This window comes from Myodes glareolus, chromosome 17 (genome assembly GCF_982192425.1).
Source record: "Myodes glareolus chromosome 17, mMyoGla1.1, whole genome shotgun sequence".
Lineage (NCBI taxonomy): Eukaryota > Metazoa > Chordata > Mammalia > Rodentia > Cricetidae > Myodes > Myodes glareolus.
The window spans coordinates 34,150,429-34,176,246 of record NC_142042.1 but is presented as its reverse complement, the minus strand read 5'-3'; the positions used below and the strand labels follow the sequence as shown (position 1 = coordinate 34,176,246).

At 40.6% G+C, this 25,818-nt stretch overlaps 1 protein-coding gene across 3 annotated transcripts in view; it reads right to left on the bottom strand.

The window, feature by feature from the left end:
- Nucleotides 1-25,818, bottom strand: part of LOC125414793 (bifunctional heparan sulfate N-deacetylase/N-sulfotransferase 3) — a 157,344-nt gene that overhangs the window by 54,857 nt on the left and 76,669 nt on the right. For all 3 annotated transcript variants that reach the window (XM_085677752.2, XM_085677753.2, XM_087897606.1), the window contains exon 6: nucleotides 15,453-15,581. In XM_085677752.2, the coding sequence (XP_085533878.2) occupies nucleotides 15,453-15,581 (129 nt within the window). The remainder of the gene's footprint in view (nucleotides 1-15,452; nucleotides 15,582-25,818) is intronic.

Sequence of the window (25,818 nt, the reverse complement as noted above, 5' to 3'; positions counted from 1 at the left end):
GGAAGTGAATTAAAGATAGTTAAGCTATCATGACTGTGTTTGCCTCTTCTCTCCCAAACTTTTAGATGGTGTTAATGTTTTGAAGTTTGGAGAAAAGGATTTGTTTCTATTTCCCAAAAAGTGCTGCAATTATTCTGTCTTAAAAATATCTGTGCATGTGTACTAATTAATAATTTGACAGTTCAGATATTTTATAACATGTTGTTACCACAGTGTTCATAAGCATGGTTTTAAATAGACACAGTTTTGAAGCATTTTCTGTCAGTGGGACATTGACCTTGTTTCTATTTTTCTTTTTATCATAATTAACATTATTTTCTGTACTTTGCGCTGTTGCCTTAGAAAGTCATTTAATAGTGAAACCATAGCATGGCAGAGGACAAAGACAGAAAGCAGAGACCTCATGGCAAAGACTATTGGCTGTTCTGCCAGGCTTCTCCATGCTTGTCCTTTCCCTTCATATGAACATCTGAACCCTGAGTTTTCTGTGGTTAAAGACTCTTACCTGGCGTGTGTTCCCACCACTGATGCAATGCACACTATGATGTCCTGGGAATACTTTTTGATTCCTAACATCTAGTAGGCATCCAGCTTCCCATCAGAGAGCAGTCTCAGAAGATGATGATGAGGTCAGTGCCACAGAGGAAACAGCAGCAGGGTTTGTCTTCCCCTTGTTGACCCAGGTCTGCACTGCTCATGGGCCACAGAACTGGCCGTGCATTCTCCAGAAACAGGTTCACTTAACAGAAAGATCACTGGTTTAGAAAGGCACGGTCTGATAAACTAATCTTGAAGATCACGAGGCTCAATCCCAGTCATCCAACTCCTTGGATGCAGTTGGTGCAGTTGGATTAGCGCCTCTCTGCAGAGCACTATCATGTGACCTCTAGAGACACCTGTAGTTCTGCTGAGAACCAAGACCAAACTGTCAGGAGCAAATATCACAGCAGCTTCCAGCTATGCAGCCACCTGTCTTAGTACTTGTCAGGAAAAACCCCAGTGCACACCTTCCTTCACCCACTGAACTTCCTTAACCCACTTCACACCTTTCTTAGTCCACTGCACACCTCTCTCAGGTCAGTGCATACTTCCTCAGTCCAGTTCACACCTTCCTTATCCAGTGCACACCTGCATGCCTTCCTTAGCTCACTGCACACTTTCCTCAGTTCAGTTCACACCTTCCTTATCCAGTGCACACCGTCCTTAACCTAATATTCATGATTAGATTATTATTAAAAATATACCTTCAAGAGTTAAGAAAGATATTTGGCTAAAAACACAGAATCTGGTTGTTGGACTGACCCTCTGTTTACCTGGCTGCCAGTTTCCCCACTCCTGACATTTACATCATGCACACCTTCCTCATCACCGTCCTGTGGAGCTGCAAGTGCTTATAATACAATGATTTCTTTTTTAAAAGCCACTGTTGGGGAGATATTTTGTTATTCAGAAGTAGTAACTAGAAAAAAAAATAACCCAATGTTTTTTTTTTAAAATAAATTCTTGGTTCTAGGAAGTCTTAGATTTGCAAATTACATTAGGTTACAATACCTTTTCTTTAAACTCCAAGACTCCTTTAAAAGATTTATTTTTAAATATTTATGTGTATGTGTATGTATGGGACCTGTGGAGAAGAGCATGTTGGATCTCCTGGAGTTGGAGTTCATGTGGTTATGAAGTGCTTACTGTGTGTTCTGGGAACTGAACCTGGGGCCTCTGGAGGAACAGTGAGCTCTCAGAACAACTGACCCATCTCTCCTACCCCTAGAACGTGTTTCTAAAAATAAGACAGTATATATTTTGTTACAAATTGAGGACATTTGCTTTGTTGAATATATTCATGTTTAAGTTTGTTTTTATTTTTGTGATTAGATTAATATGAAAAATATATTATCAAAAGTAAAGAAAGAGGAAAGATGGTTCAGCAGTTAAGAGCACTGACTACTCTTCCAGAGGACCAGGGTTCAAACCCCAGCACCCACATGGCAGTTTATACCTGTCAGTAACTCCAGTTTCAGGGAACGCAACATCCATGGCAAAATACCAATGCACATAAAATAAAAATACAATAAAATATCTTTAAAAAGAGTAAAGAAATGTATTTTTAGTTGTTTCTTCTTTTAAAAATGTGGTTAAAACAGTTTCTCTGCTTATTACCTTGTCTGACATGGACCTACACCTGTGGAGTTTGTCCAGAACTGCCCTGAGATAAGACCACTTTAGACATTCCATTTGCATACCAAAATATAGTGGCCCCAAGATTGAATATCAATCAACTTTCAAATGACATGATGGCAGGCTGGGATAAGACCAAAAAAGATCTAAACAACCACTTGACAAAAGAGGGAACAGAAAGTCACCAAGAACTACCACCAAAGACCTAATTCTAGATGTCTAGGTCCAATTACAAAAACAATATGAATAAAGAAGATAACATGTCTCTTCCTCAAATTAGCATCCATATTATACTGATTTTTGAGAAAAGCACCTTTGATAATACATAGGAAAATGATTTAAAAATAGCAATTATAAGTATGTTCAATAATCTCAAAGAGGATATGAATGAGAAACACAAAAACACAGTTGAATGAAATAATGAAAGCAGTTCAAGATAAGAAAATGGAATTAATAAAGACAAAGACTCTCTGAAGAAAAGTCCAAACAAAATAAAACTCAAAAAACTTGGGAAATCAAACAAAGAGCAGACAGGAAAGTACAACCAACATAAAATCCTGTGGAAGAGAGAATGGCAGGTTTTGAAGACGAGGGAGAGGAAGTGGATCACTTAGCCAAAGAAAAGAATAAATGTCAAAAGTCCCAAGAGAAGAACATACAGGAAAACTGAGACACTAAAATATACCAAACCTGCAAATAGTAGATATACAAGAATGAGCAGAAACACAGCTCAAAGGCACAGAAAATATTTTCAACAAAATCATAGAAAAAATTTCCCAAATATAAAGAAAGGGATGCTTGCTAAGGTGCAAGAAGCATTCAGAGTACAAAGCAGCCAGAACCGAAAAGAAACTCTCCACAGTACACACAAATCAAATAGGAAATACACAGGACAAAGAAAGGCTGTCAAGAGCAGCAAGAGAGGAAGACCACGCCACATATAGAGGCAGGCCCATCAGACTAATAGCTGATTTCAGTGGAGACTTTGGAAGGCAGAAGTGGTGTGGAAGAATTGTCTATATTCTGTCAATCATGTTTTAAATAAACGCTGATTGGCCAGGCAGGAAGTATAGGTGGGACAACCAGACAGGAAGTAAAGGTGGACAATGAGAGCAAGAGAATGCTGGGAAGGAGGAAGCCCATTCCTCCACAGTCCTGCCCAGATCACCAAAGAAGCAGGATGTGACCTGCCCCACTGAAAAAGGTACCAAGCCACGTGGCTAACATAGATAAGAATAATGGGTTACTATAAGTGATAAGAGCTAATACAAAGCCTGAGCTAATGAGCCAATCAGTTTATATCTAATGTAGACTTTCTGTGTATTTTCTTTGGGGGCTTACCGGCTGTGGGAACTGGGCAGGACATAAACCCCAACAAACAGGCCCTCATGTTACACAGAAGGGCCTGGGCAGAAGTCCTGCAAGTTCTAAATGACCACATATGCCAGCCCAAACTTCCAAACCGAACAAAACTGTCAGCTGTAATTGAAGGAGAAAGAAAAAATTTCCACAATAAGAACAGATTTAAGGAATTTTATGTTCACAAATTTTCCTCTACTAAGGAATATTAGAAGGAGTACTTTGGACTGAAGAGATGATTAAAACATACTAAAGTGGGCACAGTGAGTACATCCCAGAACAGTTAACCACCAAGAAAACAACTTCACTAAACATCATTTATTACTAACCCCCAATTTTAACAGACTAAGGTCTGCCCATAAAAGACAGATTGGATTAGAAGTCAGAATCCATCTTTCTGTATCCAAGAAACACAAGTTACCACCAAGGCACCGTCATAGGATGGAAGACAGTATTTCAGATAAATGGAGTAGAGGCAGGTGTCGCTATTTTAGTATCCGGTAAAGTAGTTTTCAAACCAAAACTAATCAGAAGAGGTAAGGAAGAACATTTCATACTCATCCAAAGAAAAATTCACAGAGAAGATATTATAATTATAAACATTTCTATACCAAACACAAAGATATCCAACTTCATAAAACCAAACATTAGATATAAAAAGCACAGATTGACCCCAATACAGTCCCAGTGAGAAGCTTTATCAGCTATACGTCCAAGAGCCACTAAATTTCTAGAATATACACAGAATAGAAAAATCTGAACAGCAAGAAAACAAAGCAGTTAAAAACTGGAGCATGTATTTAAATAGTTCTCAAAAGATGAAATACAAATGGTTTAGATTTTGCTTTTCAAATTTCTTTGTATTGATTTTTGTTTTGAGACATGATCCCCTTTTAGGAAGCTCTGGTTCTCTTGGAACACATAGACCAGGCTGGCTTTGAATTTACATTGGGATAAGATGAAATCTCAAAGTAGTTTTAAGTTGAATTTCCTTGATAGTTAAATACATCAAACAATTAAAAAACCTAGGTGGTTGTGGTGGCTCAAGTCTTTAATCCCAGCACTTGTGAGACAAAATGCCCAAGATCAAAGATCAAAAATCAAAGATCAAAGAAACAAACCACAGCAGATGCTGGTGCTGGGTGTGCAGACAGGGACCACTTACTTATTCATTGCTGGAGGGAAGGGAAATCAGCAAAACCACTGTGGAAATTGCTGTCGATTTTGAGGTTCCTCAAAAAGCTGAAACCAGATCTACCACACGATCCAGCTCTACCACACACCACTCTTGGATATAGACCTGAAGGACTTTATTTTGCTAGCCCACGTATGCCAGTAAATCTAAAGTGTGTGTCCTGTAAACAACGGTGAAATTTTAGATTTTGTCTTTATGTAGTTACTCTACGTCTTTTGATTGGGAATTTAATTCGTTTGCATTTAATACTACTAACTGCCAATAGGAAGCACTGTCACCATTAGTGCGTATTTTAACCTGTCTTTGTAGCTATGAGACCCTTTGTCTTATCCTGCTGACTTCCTTTGGATTTCTAGTTTTTACTGTGATACAATTTGGTTCATTCTCATTTTGTATCTTATGTAAGTATTTCCCTTGATTCTCAAGGCATTAAAATCTAAGCATCAGCAAGTCCAAGCTGACATTCCCGGCTCAAAACAATTTTACCTTCAACTTCAATAAAATGGACTCTTTGCTTGTTCGTTTCTCCATTGTTACGGCCGAATACATCTTTTTAAGCTGTGTGATTTTAAAAGCATTCTCTAGTTACACATTTTCCACACTCTAACTTCTACATCACGGCCCAGTGATGCGCGTGCTCCTTCCCCAGGGTCACAGTGCTCTCTCGGTGTTCTCACTGGAGGGTGCCCTGCTTTCTTACTGCTGACAAGATCTCAACGGGAAGAACCCCTTTCACACTTTCTGTGAGGCCAATAAAGCTTATTGTGTTTAATTGAGAATATCTTTATTTGTTTTTGATAGTTTGAAATATACTTCATTTTTAAAGGGCAGCTTTGCTGGAGGTGGTATTCTTGCTTGCCAGCTTCTTTTCTCCACTAAGCACTTTGACTTGACATCCCCCCTCCCCAATGCTTCTGCCCTTGAAGGTTTCTGTGGAGAAATACGCTGGGAGCTTTTTAAATGAAGGCTGTCTTTAGGAAGGCTCTCTTTCTTCTGCTACTTTCAAAATCCTTCTTCATTTCTTGACATTTTGATCCTAACGTGTGCTGCTGGGAAACTCCAGTACTTTCTGGGGTTTGTAGTCGCCTTGTGTCTTGGTGTCTATTCTCTTTCCTGAGTCAGGAAGATTTTAGCCATTATTTCTTCAAATGAGTTTTCTCCGCCCGCCCCCTTCCGCTATCCAGTAATGTTTGATGTCTTGCCCTTTGGCTGTCTTTCCTTATTTACCACTTTTTTCTTTCTGCCTGAATACAGTGCTCCGTTTTGATTATGGTAGTGCTTTTTGCAGTTTCAGTGATTTGAAGCAGGAGTGGTTTGTAAATGTTAAGTGGGTAATTTCAGAACCAGACAATCCCGAAGCTTTAAGTTGTAGTCTAAGGAGCACAGTGGCCTCTCCTGCTCCACCCTGGCTGTGTGTCTTCGCCTGGGCACCCATCTATGTAATCTATCCGTCTGTTTCATAAGAACCTGGCAATCCATCATAGCAGACACTGTATGTTAAGAGCTGTGTTCAGCAACCTTTATTTTACACAATAATGAGCCCAGAGAAACAGGTAATGATGCCAGTAATTTTGGTATGTTAATGAGTGGCCACAGACTCTTCATTTAAGCGAAAAGAGAAAGCTCTCAATTAGAAAGGCCAAATATCATGTATTAAAATTGGTGAGAAATACAAGCTTCAGTCTTACATCCATGACATTTTGAGGAAGAAATAATAAACTTATGCTGTTTTTATGGACTTTAAACTTCATAATTTAGAAGTTCTGTGCAGGATAAATTATTAATAAAGAGGGAAAAGGCACTGGGTTTGTATATCATAAATAGGGAAAGCACCACATTTACAGGTAACATGAATCTTCAGTTTCAGGTTTGCGAAGGAGTTTTGGAATGTGTCTCCATGGGAAAGAGGTAATGGGATGCTCCAGTTTCAAACAGCACAAGCCTAGTCCTCCATCTGCTTGATCATCTATAGTGAATTATTCAGTTTAGTTTTTACGTTCTGTAGCTCCAATATTTTATTTGGTTCTTTTTTTTTTTAGTTTTTTGATTCTTTTTAAAAACACTTTTCAACTTTTTGAAACTTTGATACTGTTGAAGGCCCTTTGCTCTTGAGTTTGGTTACTATCTCTAGGATATTGTGCATTTTCTGCAGGTATTATTCTATTGACATTTTTTTAGGGTATGTTTCTGGATATTTCGATTTGACCCTGTTTTCTTGCTTCTTCAAGCACATTATTAATGTGTGTTAAGATTCATATTTTTTCATACAAAAGCTCCCTGTATTTTTGGATATCAGCGGGGTTAGATTCTGAAAGTCCTCTCAAACTGTGGTGTGGCCATTTCTCCCTCTTCAGCTTGTTTGGTTTATGTGTGTGTGTTTGTGGATATGCACGTGTGTGGAGGGCAGAGGTTTGTCACTGGTGTCCTCTCAATTACTCCCCACTTTGGCTGTTTAGAGACAGGCCTCTCACTGAAACTAGAGCTACCAACTGCTAGACAAGTAGGTCAGTGTCATGGTTAGAATTTCCATTGCTGTGATGAAACACCATGACCAAAAGTAAGCTGGGGAGAAAAGGGTTTATTTGGCTTACACTTCCACATCACTGTTCATTACTGAAGGAAGTCAGGTCAGGAACTCAAACAGTACAGGAACCTGGAGGCAGGAGCTGATGCCGACACATGGAGGGGTGCTGCTTACTGGCTTGCTCCTTGTGGTTTGCTTTGCCTGCTTTCTTATAGAACCCAGGACCACCAGCCCAGGGATGGTACCACGCATAATAGGCTGGGCCTTCGCTGAATGATCACTAATTAAGAAAATGCACAACAGACTTGCCTACAGCTGGATCTTATGGAGGCATTGTCTTAATTGAGGATCCCTCCTCTCTGATGACTTTAGTGTGGGTCAGTTGACATAAAGCTAGTCAGCGCAGTGAGATTCAGAGAATCTCCTGTTTCTATTCCTCAAGTGTTGAGGTCATGAGCACATCTCCCTGTATCTAGATTTTTATGTAGTCACTAGGATATGAACTCAAATCCTGATGCTTGCAAAACAGACACTTTGCTGATTGAGCCACCACCCAGGCCAGATTCCTTAAAAAAAAAAAGACAACTGAATTTTAAGTAGCTTTCCAATTGCAAGAAGTTGCTGATTTCAGGGTTTATGACCCCTTGCTCAGTTTAACATCCTTCTGCCACACTGTATGACTGAGTCCATAGCAGACTGAGGGCTATGAGGAATCTTTCTTATTCTCAGTAGGCTCAAGGTTTAGATATGTAAAGTCCAGCTAGTGTTCTAAAACAGGCAATATAGAAAATGTCTTAACCAACTCCAGAAAGCCAAACTGTTGTGTACAAGCTACCTCTTTTCTTCTTCACTCCTTGCTATGATTTTTCCCCCCAGTTAGATTTAGGGAAGACAGAAATCAGAGCAGCAGGTGGCCGGCCTCCCAAAGTCTGATTGTTGAATGCGTATTCCATCTTCTCTTCCCTCTCCAAGGAGAAGCTAGGAGCTTGGGGTTTTCTCCCACTTGTAGACAGAAGATGAAGGCCAAATGGGTTTTGTGGTGTCTCCTGCTGACTTCATGTTACCTGGGGTCCAGCAATTTCTTCACTTGTTCCTGGATTTCTCACAAAGGGAACTGATCTATAAAGTGGGAGCTGATGTCCTCACAGGAGGCAGGAGGGTTCAGCAACTTCTGCTCTAGCCCCTTTCTCCCTCTGCAGCCTTAGGTTGCATCTCATTAGAGGGTGGGTGTTGTCATGTTGCATTGCTGAACTGGTCCTCCATTGCTGATGCTGTCTGATTAGTCTGTTAATAAAAACGGCCAGCTTTACCCAGTATGAGGGGTCACTTTTCTTTCTGTACTTAACATGCAATCTCTGGGATGAAGCTTCGTGACTATAAACACACTATGCCTCAATCACATTTCTTCTGATGATTCTAGCAATTATTAACTCTTATTTAAATCAACTGTCCTTTTTCTTTTTTTTTGTTTTTTTTAAATATTTATTTATTTATTTATTTATTTATTATGTGTACAATATTCTGTCTGTGTGCATGCCTGCAGGCCAGAAGAGGGCACCAGACTCCTTTACAGATGGTTTGAGCCACCACATGGTTGCTGGGAATTGAACTCAGGACCTCTGGAAGAACAGGCAATGCTCTTAACCTCTGAGCCATCTCTCCAGCCCCAACTGTCCTTTTTCATGGTGGTAGTTTTCATATTTTCTATATGTCTGCGATATTACTAATTGATGTTGGAATAAATCAATTCTGGCCATTAAGAGCCTCTTATAGCTGACTTTTATATTAATTTACAAACACTATTTTGTGAGTGCTCACTGCATCTTCATCATCATTACTGATGCAAGATATTCCAGACTGAATTTCTATTTTCCAGGAATCTAACTTGGAGTAAGTCTTTACTCCAGAAAGCTTAGTTACTTTTGGGGAGAAATGACATTGATTTTAACATGTGGGTACTTGCCCTTGTCACCGGATGCCATTGATGTCATGTGACTCTGGTTCCCTGGATGCCATCAATGTCATGTGACTCTGGTTGCCTGGGTACCACTGATGTCAGTTGACTCTGGTACCAAAGTCTGGACCCTTTGTTCCTATTGATCTCCTCATATCAGATGTCAGTACCCCGAGTCTCCTTTCTCTCTCTCTCCTCAGTTCCCCAGGGCACTGCTTTAGTCATTTAGTGTCCCAGACAATACACGGAAACTGTTCTGTAATTCTAGTAAAAGGAGACAACACAAAAATGTTTTACAAATTGAAAATTTCCATTCAGATTCTTATCCTTTTATTTTACTGAATATATGCAGTCCAAACACTGTACTCAGAATCATTTAAACTATTTTCTTATAGTATATGAAAAAAACTAACATTTTAAGTAGGTTACTTACTCATTGCTTCCCCCCCCCACTTTTTCAGTTTTTAAGCCAGAATCAAAGTTGTGTGCACTAAAACACTTCTCCCATCTGCCTCCTTCACCTCAGCTCCTGCAGGTACCTTGGCAGTTCTCTGATGTGCTCTTCCTGTATCTCCCTTCATCTAACTTGATGAACATTTAGGAACTTTCTGTGTACCTTTTAAAGTATATTATGGAAATCAGGATGCACTGAGAACTCTTTCTCTCCTCTTTATCTCTCTTTGTGTGTGCACGTGTACACAGAACTGAACACAATCTCTATTTTTAAGTAGTTTCCGTAGCTGTAACAAAGATGATTTAACTAGTCTCTAACAGATGGATATTCAAGTTGTTTCCACTACATAACTTTGATAGTTACTATATATTTCAGTTAGGAGTAAAAAGTAGATCCTAAAATATGTTTCTGTGAACTATGACCTCTAAAGTCCAAACTGCTGAACCAGAGTATTTGAGTACAGTGTTTTCTGTGTCTGTATCTTTTACCATGTCTCACAGCCACCAGGGCACATATGGGCCAACTTTCCAAGTCTTGTTAACAGAATTGTTTGCCATTCCTATTTTTTTAAAATCTGTAAAGAAATGGTGTTTCAAAATAACTTAATTTTATGTCTTACTATTTTGAGAAGAACTTAGCATCTTTTCATAGATTTGAAGGTTTTCCCGAAGGTCTCCTTACACACTTTGTTGGGAGAGAATGCAAGTTCAATTTGCACACCTTCCTGGAGTTAATGCAAATTCTATGGTTAGGTTTTTAAGACAGATTTTAACTTAAAACAGAACATCCGCTGGCAGGAGAAGATAATGAATTGCTATCCACTGAGAAAATACCATGTGCCAGAAGTTTTTAGGCCGTTTGTGAATTTAAGACATAAGAAAGCACTACCTTTTAAATCAAAGAGCTCACAAACTATGATAAAATAAGGAAAATTAGTTACAGCATCAAGGCAAAGTTGTGTTTAAGCCAACTTTGATAATAGAGGAGATAGTAGAGGAGAAATCTAAACAAAAACGGAGTGTGAGGAAACTCCATAGAAAGGTGATTCATGAGCTGGGACTTCACTAAAGCATCCAGACTTGAAGCTATCATTAGTTATGACGTCACAAAATAGCACCTGTGTTCAGAGTGTTGGATATGTACAGGAGATTAGCTTCTAAAAAGAGTCTAGAAAAGTGGGAAGATACCCAACATGACTGGGGAGAGACCCAATGTGACTTTGGGGAGACACCCAATGTGACTTTGGGAGACACCCAATGTGACTTTGGGAGACACCCAATGTGACTTTGGGAGACACCCAATGTGACTTTGGGAGACACCCAATGTGACTTTGGGGAAGACACCCAATATGACTTTGAGGAAGACATCCAATGTGATTTTTCTCCCCAAGTGAAAGATGTTTCTGTTTGTGCTGAAGGTTATGGGACACTTCCAAGGATTACCTAAGACATAACAACATTCATTTCTTTGATCAACTGAACTTGATTCCCAGAAAGCGAGCTGTGGGTTTTTGGTATTATAGATCATGCCTACCAACCAGCTGCTGATTTATCTAGATATTGCTGCCATCAATTCCAATAACAACTTGTTTTGCAAAGCACAGTAACCCATTTCACCATTCGCTGGTGATGCACAATAACATTTTTGTTCTCCCCAGCATTCCTAATGTGCTCAGGTTAAGCCAAAGAAGGCCACCTCCTGTCTCATGCTCCCTCTTGGAATGCATACCCCATACCGCTGGTGCAAACACAAAGCAAAGTCCAGGACCATGAAGAAATACACCGAGACTCACAGCTGGTTGAGTTGGTGGATGATTGATTTGGAAAAGCTACCTTAAATTCTGCTTCACTGAGAATTCATGACGATTTCCTGTTAACTAATATTTTGTCCTTTCGTTTTAGTGTGTTTAAGTGCGAATATACAGGGAAGTGTATGTTGAACAAATTGTTCAATTGAACAAATATGAGAGACTGATTGTCCAGTGAATTCTCTTTCTTTAACCTATTTGCTGCCATTTTCTTAGATTTCCTTTCTTTTTCTTACTTTTCTTGTTCTCTCTCTCTCTCTCTCTCTCTCTCTCTCTCTCTCTCTCTCTCTCCCTTGTTTTTCTGTGACAGGGTTTCTCTGTGTGGCTGTCCTGGAACTCACACCATAGAACAGGATGGCCTTGAACTCACAGAGCGCCTGTCTCTGCCTCCTTAGTGCTGGGATTAAAGGTGTGTACCATCAGTACCCAGACCTGAATTTTTAAAAGAACAATACCTAACCTAATGGTTTCTGCTGTTCTTAAGTGTGGAAGTTGAAAGAGTAGACTATGCTTCCTTTGGTTTTCTTAATTTCACCATGGCAATAGATTATAGAAAAGCACAATCAGTCAGTAGTGAAAACATTAATGACAGCAAAACCAGAAATTCTTTGGAGGACAGGGAATTTGTGAAATATGAAGTTCAGATTTTACCAGTACATGTATCTTATCAATTTATAAGTAAGGCCAATCAGACTTATTATTCAAAAAGGTACAACATAGTTGTTTGTTCATAGTTCCTACAAAGCCCATGAGGCACCTTCCACCCATCATCACTTGTAACAGACTTTCTCTAAAGCACTGAAAAAAGTCAGTGAAGTGATAGTTACTTTTCCTCAGATCATGACCTGAAATTTTCAACCATTTATACACTTTCCCACTACCAGGTACCCAAGGCACACTACGAACTGCCGGTCATTTCAGCTGTGCGTAGAAACAGCATACTACCTTGGTAGATACCCTGAACTGGCACCAGGAAGGATGAAATCCTCATCAGATTACTAACAGAATGACCTTGAGCAGCTCAGGTCATCTTACTGAAATTCCACTTAAAATCAAGAAGTGGCTTGGCATCTGGGGTAGTTTCTGACAGCACACACATAGTGTGTGTCTTTCCGTATCTGCATCCCGCAGGACCAGTGACTACCATCTTTTTGCCCGTTATCCATTCTTTGTCCCTTTCAACTTGATGTACTCATCCTTTCACCGTGTCCTCTCTCTCTGCAGCACTCTTTCACCATGTCCCCAACACCTTTCTACCAAAAGTCCCCTCCCCGCACTCCTTCTCCATCTCCATTCAGAAAGGAGCAGACCTCCCATGGGCATGAACAAAGCATGGCACATCAAGTTGAGACAGGGCTGAGCTCCTCCCCTTGTGTCAAGGCAGGGCAAGGAAATCCAGCATGGGGAACAGGTTCTTTCTATAACAGAATCTATACAGAACCTGTATTTAAATCCCAGCTATCAGAACACCTGCATTCATCTCATGTCAGAGGTTTCTGACCCGTGTTACTGGAAATCGAAAGACAGCCAAGGTTTTCTCTCCTCTGTCACGCCTGTTCCTCATTGTGCTTTTCGAATTGTGTTACATTCATTTGATTGACACTTCTTTTCAGCCAAGAAGAATACATTGATAGCAGAGTCACAGAAGGCTATTCATTTTAAGGAGTTTCGTCTTTACTGTTTTCTTTTCAAAGCTTAACTCTGAAGTGCACTTAATTGTAGCCACCTCTCACCCAACATTGATTTCTTGCACCTTCAAGAGTTAATGCATGGAGAAAAACTTTAAAAGCTCTTTAATCGCAGCCATGACTGTATTTTCCTTTCCCATCAAGTGTATCTGAACGTACTTAGTTCCATGTTTCCAATACTCATCTACCTTTCCTTAGAAAACAACATCACTTAATATTTTCGGAAAATATCATCTTTAATTAAGGCCTATGTTATGTGATTGTCTAGTGGCCATCTTTCAAGTCCACTGTAATTAAAATGATCATCTTTCTTACAACAAACACACACTATAATCTGATAAGGACTTTTTCCTTCCCATTCTGACCTAATAAAACACTTCACCTGCTAGATTCATACATGCGTCACTGAAGCTGGAGTTTTTGAAGGTTGAACATAGCTTTCTTTGACCATTTAATTTTGGTCTGAGAATTCCTGGGAAGCAAGCCCTATTCCTCACGTTGGTCATCCAGGCAGTCGTCACTAATGATAGCACATGTCCTCACTGCCAGAGTCTAACTGTCAACATCACTGGCATCTGTCTCCACCAGGTAAAGAGAATTCCTATCCTAGATTGTGTCTTGTGAACCAAATGAGTCATCTCGGATCACTGTCTATCTCATGGGACATGTCAAAAGATCCTAGTTAGTTTGAACCAGTTCTTGTTTACCAAAAATCTTTGGGAAGTTTTCCAATCTAGAAAGAAAAGTTTACATGTTTGTCTAAATTGGCACTAAGGTCAACATAATCTTTGCTGTTAGAATTTTTAGGTTGAAATGTATAGATTTTTATTAATGAAAATATTACTTATCAGATAATAGGTAAAAATTGATATAATCCCACTATATATGAGTGACTGATTTTAAAATTTCTTCTGGGTTGAGTGGAGATCATTTGGTTCACAAAGTTCAGACACAATTATACCAGGAGTTTCTCAAATATTACATCACCAATGGGTAGATAATCACACAGACTGGCTCCCAGTGAACTGCTCCACCAGACTCTTGTAGAATACATGTTCAAGGGTCTGAAAACCATTGGTGAAGTCATTTCACAAGTATTTAACCGAGTCTTTGGTTCATAACTACACACTGGTGAACTTCCTTTACCAGCACAATACTGAGCAAAAGAGAGAAAGAATCCATATAGAGTAATTAAAAATAAAGGTAATCTAGAAGAAGGGCAGTATTTTTGGAGCGTAAATCAGAAATGTCTACTTGCGGAGGGTTTAGAAGCATGATAACCTTCCTAAAAGATGGAAGTCACAACGGCTCCTGGATGTGAAGTCACGCAGAGGTTACTAAAGACTGAGTTCCCTTTTCATCCGTCTCATTTTCTAGCTGCTAAAATTTAGACTTGCTTTTGAATAGAGTAGATGAGGAAGAATACTTGCCATTTTATTTATAGAGTCTGTAAGATTAAAGTCCAGCTAAGGCTCTTTCAAATATTATTGCTTATTTCTGTCTAATCCAAATTTTATCCTGATAAGAAAAAAATCGTTGTTTTTGGAGATAATTGCAACTTTCCATCTTGAATTTTTTACAGTCAGGGTCAAATCCAAATACTTGAAAATAGATTTGATCTCTGTTTTTTTTTTTTTTCTGTTCTCGTTCATGGAAGAAAATCACTAAGAGCTTTTCCCTTCTGCAGCTCGTTTTAATAGTTTTCCTTTCAGCACACGATTTTATGACACTCACCTCCAGGAAAATTAATTCACCAGTGGCTCGCTGCATTGCTGATGAACTAGTATAAAGATACGAAGGAGAAAGAGCAGCCCACCATTAGTCGGGGATGCTCCATGACTCAGCAGGGCAGAACTGAGCATGGACGGAGAAAAGAGAGGCAGTCGGTTAACCAACTCCTTTGTACTTACAAAATCTGTGCTTTCTTCTATCAGAGAGGAGAGATGAGAAGACAGCATGGGACAGCGAGGAGAATGGGAGAGAGAGAGAGAGGAAGGGGGCAAATAGGGAAAGAGGGAGTGAGAACAGCAAGAGAAGAGGGGATGGGCCAGAGCACAGAGAGAGAGGAGAGGGGAGAAAGGAGCAAGAGGGAGATGAGGGAAAGAAGGGAGAGAGGGGAAGGAGGAGAGGAGGGAGAGGGTGAGGAGGAGCAAGGGGGATTTTCATCTCCATAGCAGCAAGCTTCGTATTATTTGGTGGGCTACTACCCAATCCCCTATTTCTTCCTCAATGTCATTGTTTATGCACCTTGTCATTTTAAACAGCGTTTGTTTGAAGAACGACTCCATGTACTTACTGGATTGAGAACCACAGTGAAAAAGAGCTCCCCTCCATGAATACTCTTGTCCAGCTCCTGGGGACCTCCTGGGTACTCCTTGTAGAAAATGGTGTGTGTGAAGAGTCCACAGGTTTGCCTTGGAAGAACCTGAAGGAAAGACGGCCACATTAGGAGAAAGCTCCAGTTACCTTTATTGAATCTTAGCTTGTTTCTCCTCATGGGAGAGGGTATGAAGGTGATATTTACTGAACTCTAACTAGGACCTGGAAGAACCCTTCAATGTTGGAGCATAAGGTCATAAACCTTAATAATCACAATGGAAGTTAAATAATTAAAACTGAAATAGACTTTGAATTATTTTAGCCATTTTTAATTTTAGTTCTCAAAATTAATGTTTTTATTACTGAGCCTAATATATTTTAGTATCTTAAGAAATGAAACTAAGTAAGATTTTAAAATACTGGAATTGCATATAACCTTCCATCACACATTTGGAAATGAAGTCAGTTATTAACAAGGTGCTTCTTAGAAAGAGGAATTTTAAATAAAATACACATTTGGAAACAGATCGGTTCTGCTCTAGTGGGAAAATGCTGCAGCCAGGGGCCCCGATTTCCAAGTGCGAAGGCTACCAGATCCCAGAGTGTGTCTGTTTAGTTGCTAGCATTAGAAAGTGTCACAAACAAAATGGCAAACGGTCACTTAGCAGAAGGTCTTTTCACCCTTTGCTTCCAATGTCCGCATCTGTGATGAGGTCTTTTCCCCCAGGTCCAGATTTTCTGATTCCACGAGAGGGCAATTATAAAAGAAGTCATGTAAGCCTTGCCGTTTCCAGCTAAGTCACAGAGTGAGACCCGCAATGGCCTGTGCTTGCCACAGTGGAAGACACAGAAAACCAGTGAGTATATCTGGAAAGTAGAGAGCTTTTAAGCACCATGTAGCCACGCATTCATCTCATTGCCTTAAGGAAGCAAATCGTCCTATTTATTGCCTTAGCTCAAAACATTTAGTTCAGTAACTGCTTTGTAAACATCACCTGCTCAAGACTCACACGTTTTCAGCCTTAGATGTATGCATGACTTCTTTTCCAGTGGTATGAACAACACTGTGAAGGAATTCACGCTAGCTCTTAGCAGAATTCCCAGGAAATATAACTCTCAGCTCAATTAATGAACCCGGTATTTCTGAGCCAATCAAGCCTCTATACACCTCACTCATTTTGTCGAAACATATATAATGAGATACTTTACCTTTGAACAGTTAAAGTATTTCAGTTTAAATCTAGCATTTATTATCTCAGGGTTGTTCATGCCTGGAAACACCATAAACTGTTATATTCCACAAAACTCCAACCACAAAATTCCAACTGTTTTGGATATGTTTACCATCAATAACTGGACATGTAATTTCATGTAAATTAAAGTTAAAATAATCTTGACTCATGAACTTGGCAAATGTTTGTTCTAAATTCTCTGCTAGTTCCTTTAGAACTGAAGGGCATATGCATGTGTGTATATGTGTTCTATTCTGAGAGGGCATGAAATTTATCAGGCATATGATCAAAATAAATTCTATAAGATTCTTAAAAATTAATAAAAATATTAACAACATATCAGGGTAAGGAGAAATATTCAAGCTAAATAAGAAAATGCCTACATGTGATTAAATTTCAGGCTCTTGGCTATGTTTTAAAAATGTATGACATCAAATAAATTATTCTTAGGATTTTGTTTGTCTTACACAGAAAACCACAGCATCCATGCTGGGCTGTCCAGGAAGCTGGCTTGCCCAGGCCATTTGGGTAAGGGGAGACAACTGAGAAGAAACTTGAACATTGTCTTTTTCTTAAATTCTGTGAGTTTGAAAAGAGTAAAGGGGGAGGTCTTTGTGAGTCTTTGGGTCTCAGTGGGCCACCATGGGAGGCTAGGCAGACACACAAGAGGACCAAATCAGAGTCCTGTTCCGTGGTCTTGATTCGAGATGCAGCAATTAGGGTGATAGGCACATTTCTTGAAACAGCTCTTATTGTATAGAAGGAATGAGAAACTTTCCCAAGGTATTTTAATAGGAACTTCCCCCAGAGAAGGGTGGTAAGTAACACTGTGAAGTTCAAACCTGGAAACTGTAATCTTTGTAATTGCTGGCAGTTCCTGGGAAATGATAAAACCTCAGCCAATGCGTTAGTGATATTTTATTTGTATTTTAATAAATAAAGCTTGCCTGAAGATCATCATGCAATGCTGAGCCACTAGAGGCCAGGGAGTGGTGGCACACACCTTTAATTCCAGGTCTTGGGAGACAGAGGCAGATGGAACTCTGTGAGTTCAAGGTCATCCTGGGCTACACAAGACCACGCAGAAACAGATCCAGATGGTGGTGTCTTACACCTTTACTCCCAGTGTCTGGGAGTCACACACCTTTAATGCCAGCCCTAGGGAGGTGGAGACAGAAGGAATATGGCTGGGTGAAGAGAGGGATATACATGGCAAGAGACGAACTCACTGGAGTGTGGAGTCTGAGAATTCGTGGAGACAGGATCTTGCCCATTGGGTCTGAAGATTTGGTAGAGGTAAAAGATCTCTCTAGTGGTTGGCTGCTCTGCTTTTCTGATCTCCAGCGTAATCCCCCTATCTGTCTCTGGGTTCTTACTATTCGTGTTACAAACTCGTCTTAAGGCACACCGATATAATAATGCCTCCAAAGGCTTCACACAGGCATCTCTGTCAATAGTGGAGTAAGCAGTGAAGACCGCTGGCCATTGTGTGTATGGGGTACAATTAACTAGGGAGAGGCCTTACCGCTGGGCCTCCCTTTGTATGCAGTGTGTAGATGGAGTGTGAGTCTTGTTGCCCTATCCAGAGAGTCTCATTTAACAACCAGGGTTCAGAGCTCAGGACTTAGTTTTCTATTCATTCCTTACGTGTGAGAATAATAAGTCCCCAATCAAGATGCTTTGTGTCCCCATGGAACACATGAATTCAGAGGAGAGAAGAAAAGTGTAAGTCTATTTGAGAACCACAGTGCTTCACAGTTACTATGTTAAAATGGAAGTTAGATGGGCTAGGAATAGGTGGAGTGTGGCTGGGAAGTTATTGACAGCAAACAGAGTGTTCCATGCCGGGCAGTGGAAGACAGAAATGCAGGTGTGGCACTGAGCATTTTTCATTCAAAAAGGATGCATTACTATTTGTAATAGCCAGAACCTGGAAACAACCTAGGTGCCCCTCAATAGAAGAATGGTTAAAAAAGGTGTGGAACATATACACATTAGAGTTTTACTCAGCGGTAAAAAACAACGACATCTTGAATTTTGCATGCAAATGGATGGACATAGAAAACGCTTTACTGAGTGAGGTAACCCAGACCCAAAAAGAGGAATATGGTATGGACTCACTCATAAGTGGATTCTAGCCATAGTTAAAGGTCTTTGAGTCTATAATTCGTGATCCTAGAGAAGCTAAATAAGAAGGTGAACCTGAAGAAAATCATATAGTTATCCTCCTGAATATTAGAAGTAGACAAGATTGCCAGGCAAACTTGGGTGCACGGGGGGGGGGTGGGGGGAGTGGAAGTAAGGGGAGATGGTTAGGGAGAGGGGAGAGGGGAGACGGGGAGGACTGGGGATGGCTTGGGGGAATGGGAGGGGGGGAGGGAGGAAGGATGGCTATGGGAGCAGGGAAGTTTATACCTCAACTAAGGGAGCCATTTTAGGGTTTGCAAGATACTTGATTCTGGAAGGGTTCCCAGGCCCAAGGAGAGGTCCCCAGATTGTTCCCTGGGCAGCAGAGGAGAGGGTACCTGAACTGGCCTGGGTCCATAACCATACTGATGAATATTTTGCATGTCACCACAGAACCTTCATATGGCGAAGGATGGAGATAGAGACAGAGACACATATTGGAACACTGGACTTAACTCCCTAGGTCCAAATGAGAAACAGAGGAAGGGAGATCGTGAGCAAGGAAAGCAGAACCAGAGGGAACCTTCATTTGACGATGGATGAAGATAGAGACGGAGACCCCCATTGGAGCACTGGACTGAGCCCCTAAGGTCCAAATGAAGAGCAGAAGGAAGGAGAACATGAAAAAGGAAGTCAGGACCGCGAAGGGTGCGTTCACCCACTGATACAAGGGGACTGATCGAATGAGAGCGCACCAAGGCCAGCTGGACTGGGACTGAACGAGCATGTGATCAAACCGGATTCTCTGAATGTGGCTGACATGGGGTCTGACTGAGAAGCCATTGACAATAATGGTACTGGATCTTGATTCGTTTGCATGGAATGGCTTTTCAGGATCCTGGTTTGTTTGGATGCTCACCTTCCTGGACCTGGAGGGAGGGGGGAGGAACCTGGATTTCCCACAGGGCAGGAAACCCTGACTGCTCTTGGGAATGGGGAGGGAGGAGGAGAGGGAGTTGGGGGAACGGGAGTGGGAGGGTATTGGGAGGAGGGGAGGAAGTGGAAATTCTTTAAATCAATAAATAAGGAAAAAAATAAAAAAAAATTAAAAAAGGATGCATTAAAGAGTGTGGGAGCAGCTGAGATTCACAAGGTTGGGAAGGTCGGAGGAGTCAAAGGCTGGCAGTGCCTACTGGCTAGCTCTGACTAAACGGTGGGCAGAAGGTGAAAATTGGCCAACTGGGAGCTTGTACCACAGACAACATGAAAACCTAGCAGTGAGTCACGATGGTGGCTGCCACAGAGCAAGGGAAAAGATAACTCTAAAGGAATTATTGTGGGAACTAGAGAAGGTTTAGAAGTCCTAGTGGGAAGTTTGAAGTATCTAACTGAATTAGTGCTAGCAAGATCAGTGATGGCTTGGAAGGAAAAACACCTTTAAGTCTTTTGATTTTAATTCATGGGTGATTTCACTTTAGTTAGAAAATATGGGCATGGTTTAAGATCTAGGGATCACACCTCATTCACTAGCTCTTTCCTTGCGTCTCCATCAGGAGGGAGTCTGGCTCTCTGGTTCTCATCTTGTGTGTCTATTTTGACGGCTCCTGGCGATAGCCCATCTTTCTTCCTGTACAACCGATCGCCTGCTGGCACTTTTCATCTGCAAACTCTCATGCAGGAGTCCACGAATTGAGGTCATGTAGAAGCAGAACGACAGGAGCAACTGTGTCAAAGCAGGAAACCTGCCTGAGTTTTGGTTATCTGCAACGCCCACGCATTTGCCACACAGGCAAAATGCAGTTTAGGAGGTACGGGAAATGAAGCCCTTTGGGCAGAAGCAGAAACGGGGCAGAACCGTGATGAATGCAGTCTCCAGACACTGAAGTTTGCTACTGTAGGGATGCCTACAACCTCACAAAGGCAAAAGAGCACCAAATGCTTTTAAGTTATGACCTTGGACAGGCTTTTAAAACTCTTTCTCATCAGAAAGCTGGCTGAATGAGGCATGATAAATTCACCTTGAGCACCAAAGAAGGGCAAGCTGAGAGAAGAATGTGTCCCTGATACCCTCATCTTGCATTTACAGCATTTTTTGTTGTTGTTGTCATTGAGGGATACATTGAGATAGGGGTTGGTCCACATTTAACACCATCATCCGCTTGACTTTCTGCAAGCGTTAGAAAATTGCGTGGAAAGAGATCAGCTGTACCTGCTGTAGATGGCAGATATCTGTTCACACGTATTGGTTTGACCCAGCACTCTGGGGCTTGTCAGCTTCCTGTCTATTTCTTCACAGTGTGGATGTATAAATCAGAGGTCATTCCTACCTACCTTCACTAATACTTTCCTTAAGACCTCTGACTTGGGAAGAAATAGGGTTCAGTGGCTATGAAGTGTTGTGGGAGTATCTTCCGCTGCCTCAGCCAATAGTCGCTGAAGCATGAGCCCACAGTGCAGCGGGGAGCGACTTCCGCTCCGTCAGCCAATAGCCCCTGAAATACCAGCCCACTGGGGCGTGGTATATTTCTCTTTTAAAAAGAGACACAGATCCGATCAGGCTCTCTTGGTTCCGGCGCTTGGTCCCGGCTCCTGCTCCCTGCTACAGTCCTGCTACAGCGACTAGGCTCCCTTCCTGACGGTTTATGGTGTATGTAAGTTTTACCCCCCAAAATAAATAACCCCTTAAAACATAACTGGTGTGGGATTGATTCGCCGATAATTGGCGCCCAGCGTTTGGTTTAAGAACCACTCCACCCCCCCCCCCCCGCCCCCATCTCGGCCTCCCAGGATACACAGGTCCGGAGAGTCTCTACCGGCTTACTTTGCCCTGTTCGGCACGGATTTTTAAATTTTTCCTTGCAACGTGAGTCAAAGAGCAAGCTCCCTTTGAAGTTCCAGCAAGCTGTTTGAAACCCCTGCCATCCGCCATAACTGATTAGGAGTGCTGCAAGCAGCTTGACCCTTAATCCCAGCACAGGGACACGGAGCCCAAAGCACTAGGCCTCTTTAGCAACAGCGCAGTGGCTGTGTCAAGACCCTCTGCATCGGGTTGAACAGAGCAGCAGGGCCTTGTTTATTGCCTTGTTTATTGGCCACTAGAAGCTCTCTGACCTTTTGTGATCTGTGGATTTAACCTCTGGATTTGAGTGTATATATTCTAGAGTTTACTTCCTGAATCAACACCACTACCACGTGGATTCAGGTGCGCCCCACCTCCTACTGGCAGGCAACGGTCATTACAGGTAAGATTTCTCTTTTCGGTTGAAAATAAATACATACATACATACATACAAGTACAATTTCCTTTGATTGAAAATGTCAGAAAATATTACTATCCAAAAGTTCAATGGTTTTTTTAATTGCGCTATGGAGAATATTCTGAAGAATGTCTCAGATATTCCTCTTACTTTGTTATTCCTGGGATCTGTTGCTTTTCTGGTGTTTGGCTATTTTATAAGAAAGATACAGTCCTTACAGACTGAATCTACAATGCTGATGGCAGAGATTAAAACCTTAAGAACAATTCAGACTGATACCAACCTCCTCAAAAAAGAGTTTGGAGATTTCAAGGAAGAAACTAGATCAGAGTTTGGAGATTTCAAGGAGGAGACTAGATCAGAGTTTGGAGTTCTCAAGGAGGAGACTAGATCTTTGTTTGATATGACTCGGTCGACTGACCAAAATATCAAGAAGGTACAGTCTGATATTGCTTCTTTAGAAGGGAGCTTCACTGCTCTGGAGGAGGGGACAACCAAAATGACTCATAACCTCCAGTCCATGACTGTAAGTGCTGAAACATTAGCTGAGAGGATTATAACCATTGAATGTGAAAATCGGACTTTATCAAAAGGGTATGATAGATTAATTGACAGGATTTCCATACAAGAAGGCACAGTACATGCCATGAGGATTATGTCCAAGGAGGAGATCGTATCTCTAACGGACAAGCTCCACGCCTTGGAATTATCAATGAAGGCGATTGTGTTCAAGGAGGAAATAGTGTCTCTGACGGACAAGCTCCATGCCTTAGAATCATTAATGAAGGCTTTGGAGCATAATACTGGACAGGAGATTCAGGACTTACAGAAGGCAATGGTGAGCAGATTTAATAAGATTGAGGAAATCATAGACTCTGATGAACAGGAGCAAAAGGTAGAAAGGCAACCTTCACCTCAAAAAACTCTCAGTCTACATAGAGTTATACCTGCCTTTCCAGTAATAACATCAGAAAAGATAACCGGCTCCAAAAACCCTAAGGTCATTAAAGAACATACATGGGAGCCTATACGTATGAATGATCTGAAAGGATTTAAACAAGCAATTGTGAATTATGGACTACATTCATCCTTTGTTAGGGAGATGTTAAAATCCTGGGCTCTGAGCAACAGGGCCACCCCTCAAGATTGGAACCAGCTCACATCAGCTGTCCTCGAGAAAGGACCTTTATGGCATTTCAAATGCCTATTCAAACAAGAGGCCAGACTTTTACAACAACAAGAATCAGCGAAAGGAACTGAGGTTTCTCTAGATCAAATTCTAGGGGAAGGACCTTACTCTGATCCTCAGGAACAAGCTCTTTATGATGAAAACATTTTATCCATATGTGCTACAGGAGCTCTAAGGGCCTGGGACAGGGTTCAAGACTCAGGTCAGAGAGTAGAATCGTATGTCAGGGTCAAACAGGGTCAGAGAGAACCCTTTAGTGACTTTTTGCAATGACTAACTAAGGCTGTACAAATAGGGATACCTGATCCAGAAGCAAGAAATACAGTAATTGAGTCTTTGGCATATGAGAATGCCAATGTAGAATGCAAAAGGATCCTGGGGCCTTTAAAGCTCAGATCAGCGCCTTTGGATGAATGGGTTTTACATACAATGAATGTTGATACATTTGATTATGGCAATGAAACATGGGTACAAGAAGCAATTTCCAAAGGTAAAAGGAGACATCAAATTACAAAATGCTTTCATTGTGGCAAAATGGGACACATGAAAAGGGACTGCAGACAATGGAATTCCAGGAATAATGCCTCTTCTAGGAATAACAGGAATAGGAGGACTCAGCCTTCAGGTTTATGTAGGAGATGTGGAAAGTGCAGGCATTGGACGAATGAGTGTAGGTCAACAAGAGATAAACAGGGCAACCCGTTGCCATCGGGAAACTCAAACCTGTTTATTTCAAAGACGTGCTGACCTCTCAATGGAGGCCAGGAGATGTGCTACGTTGGGGAAGGGGTTTTGCTCTTGTTTCCACAGGAGAAGAAAAATTGTGGATACCATCAAAATTAATAAAGGTTCGATTTGAAGAGGAGAAACCTCTTGGAAAGGAGAAATGACAGCTCATCCATAATGATGATATTCATACAGTTGGTAAGAAAAACATATAGAATGGGGGCAGGGTTCTGTTCTTATCTCCACAGGAAAACACTGATTTTTGAAAAGTTCAAGAGACCCTGGATATTTGAATACTGACAGATGGGAAATAATGGCCCAATAGGGACTATCAAGAAAACTGAATAGGTTCTGTAAGTAAAATATACTAAATCATATTTCTAAATTTATAGAGCTGGTTTTAGAGTTGGACTCTGGCTCAGTCCCTCTCTAATTCCAAGCCTGTTGTTAAAAGAAAAACCCAGAGTTTCTGGAGTTTCTGTCTCATGTCAAGATATGGGACAGAAAGGAATATGAGTTTAGAAAACATCTTTACTTTTCTTCATATCTATCATACCTTTCATTAAATATATCTATCATGTCTTTCATTGAATATATGTATGTCTGTATATGTCTATATGATTAATATATGCTTATATATTATTATAATAATATAATATATGATATTAATATATGATTAATATATGATTAATATATATGATTAATGTTTAAGTTTTCCACAATGAACAATAAGTTTTTCCTGCAGTGACATTTGAAGTTTCCAGGAAGAAGATGGGGCCCCATAACAACAACTCCACCTGGTTGAGATGACATCATGATACTGATAGCGCTACTACAAGACCTGTTTTGGGTACCAGCTGCACAAGACGATTCCAACGTGGTTAGCTGAAATGATGCACATCTTGTACAACATTCTGGCCAGACCTCCACAAAATACTCAGAGACTATTTGCAATTTTAAAAGACATTGATCTTGAAATTTAACCATCATTTTACTTTCACAGGATCCCCCAGAAAGAACGTCGCCCCCATGACAGCTGGAAGTAATTCTAGAGAACGACATCCCCTCTCCCAGTAAAGTTTGTCCTTGGGTTTAGGGACATCATTTAGGGGTTGGTTATAATTAGTATAGGGTTGAGGGTTGGGGGAGGAATTTTATAAGCACAGAAATCTTTAAAAAAAAAGGGGGATAATTGGATTATGGGATAATAGCTTTGTACTTGTGAGTTATTGTTTTTAGACAAATATATTGGTATTGATTCTTATATATTGATACAAAGTTAAATTATGTTGACTATTTTATGCATGCATGCTTCTACCTCTGTTTAAAACATTTTTATATATTGACATATATATATATATATATATTGTATTGATATATGTATATTTTACCATATTGCATTGTACACTTCTACCTCTGATCAAGTTGCTTATATATTGTTTATGTATTGATATATATATATATTTACCATATTGCAATGTATACTTGCACATTGTTTATATTTGGAGGTCACATTGTCCTCATTTATTGCACAGTTGTTTATTATCTCAGTCTTTAAGTTAAATAGATATTGAGAATTATATAGAACAATAGTCATCTAAATTTGACATTTATAATTAGACTAATCAGGTTCTTTAGATATATAGAGATTATATTCAGTATAGATAGATAATCTCCAACCTCTTCAAAGAGCTGTAGAAAATGGCCTTTAATCTAACTCAGAGTTCTGTGGTAGTGAGACACAAATACTCCTGGCAACACTGACCTATTCCCGAGAGAATGTTGAGCACCAAAGACACTCCACCTGGAGCC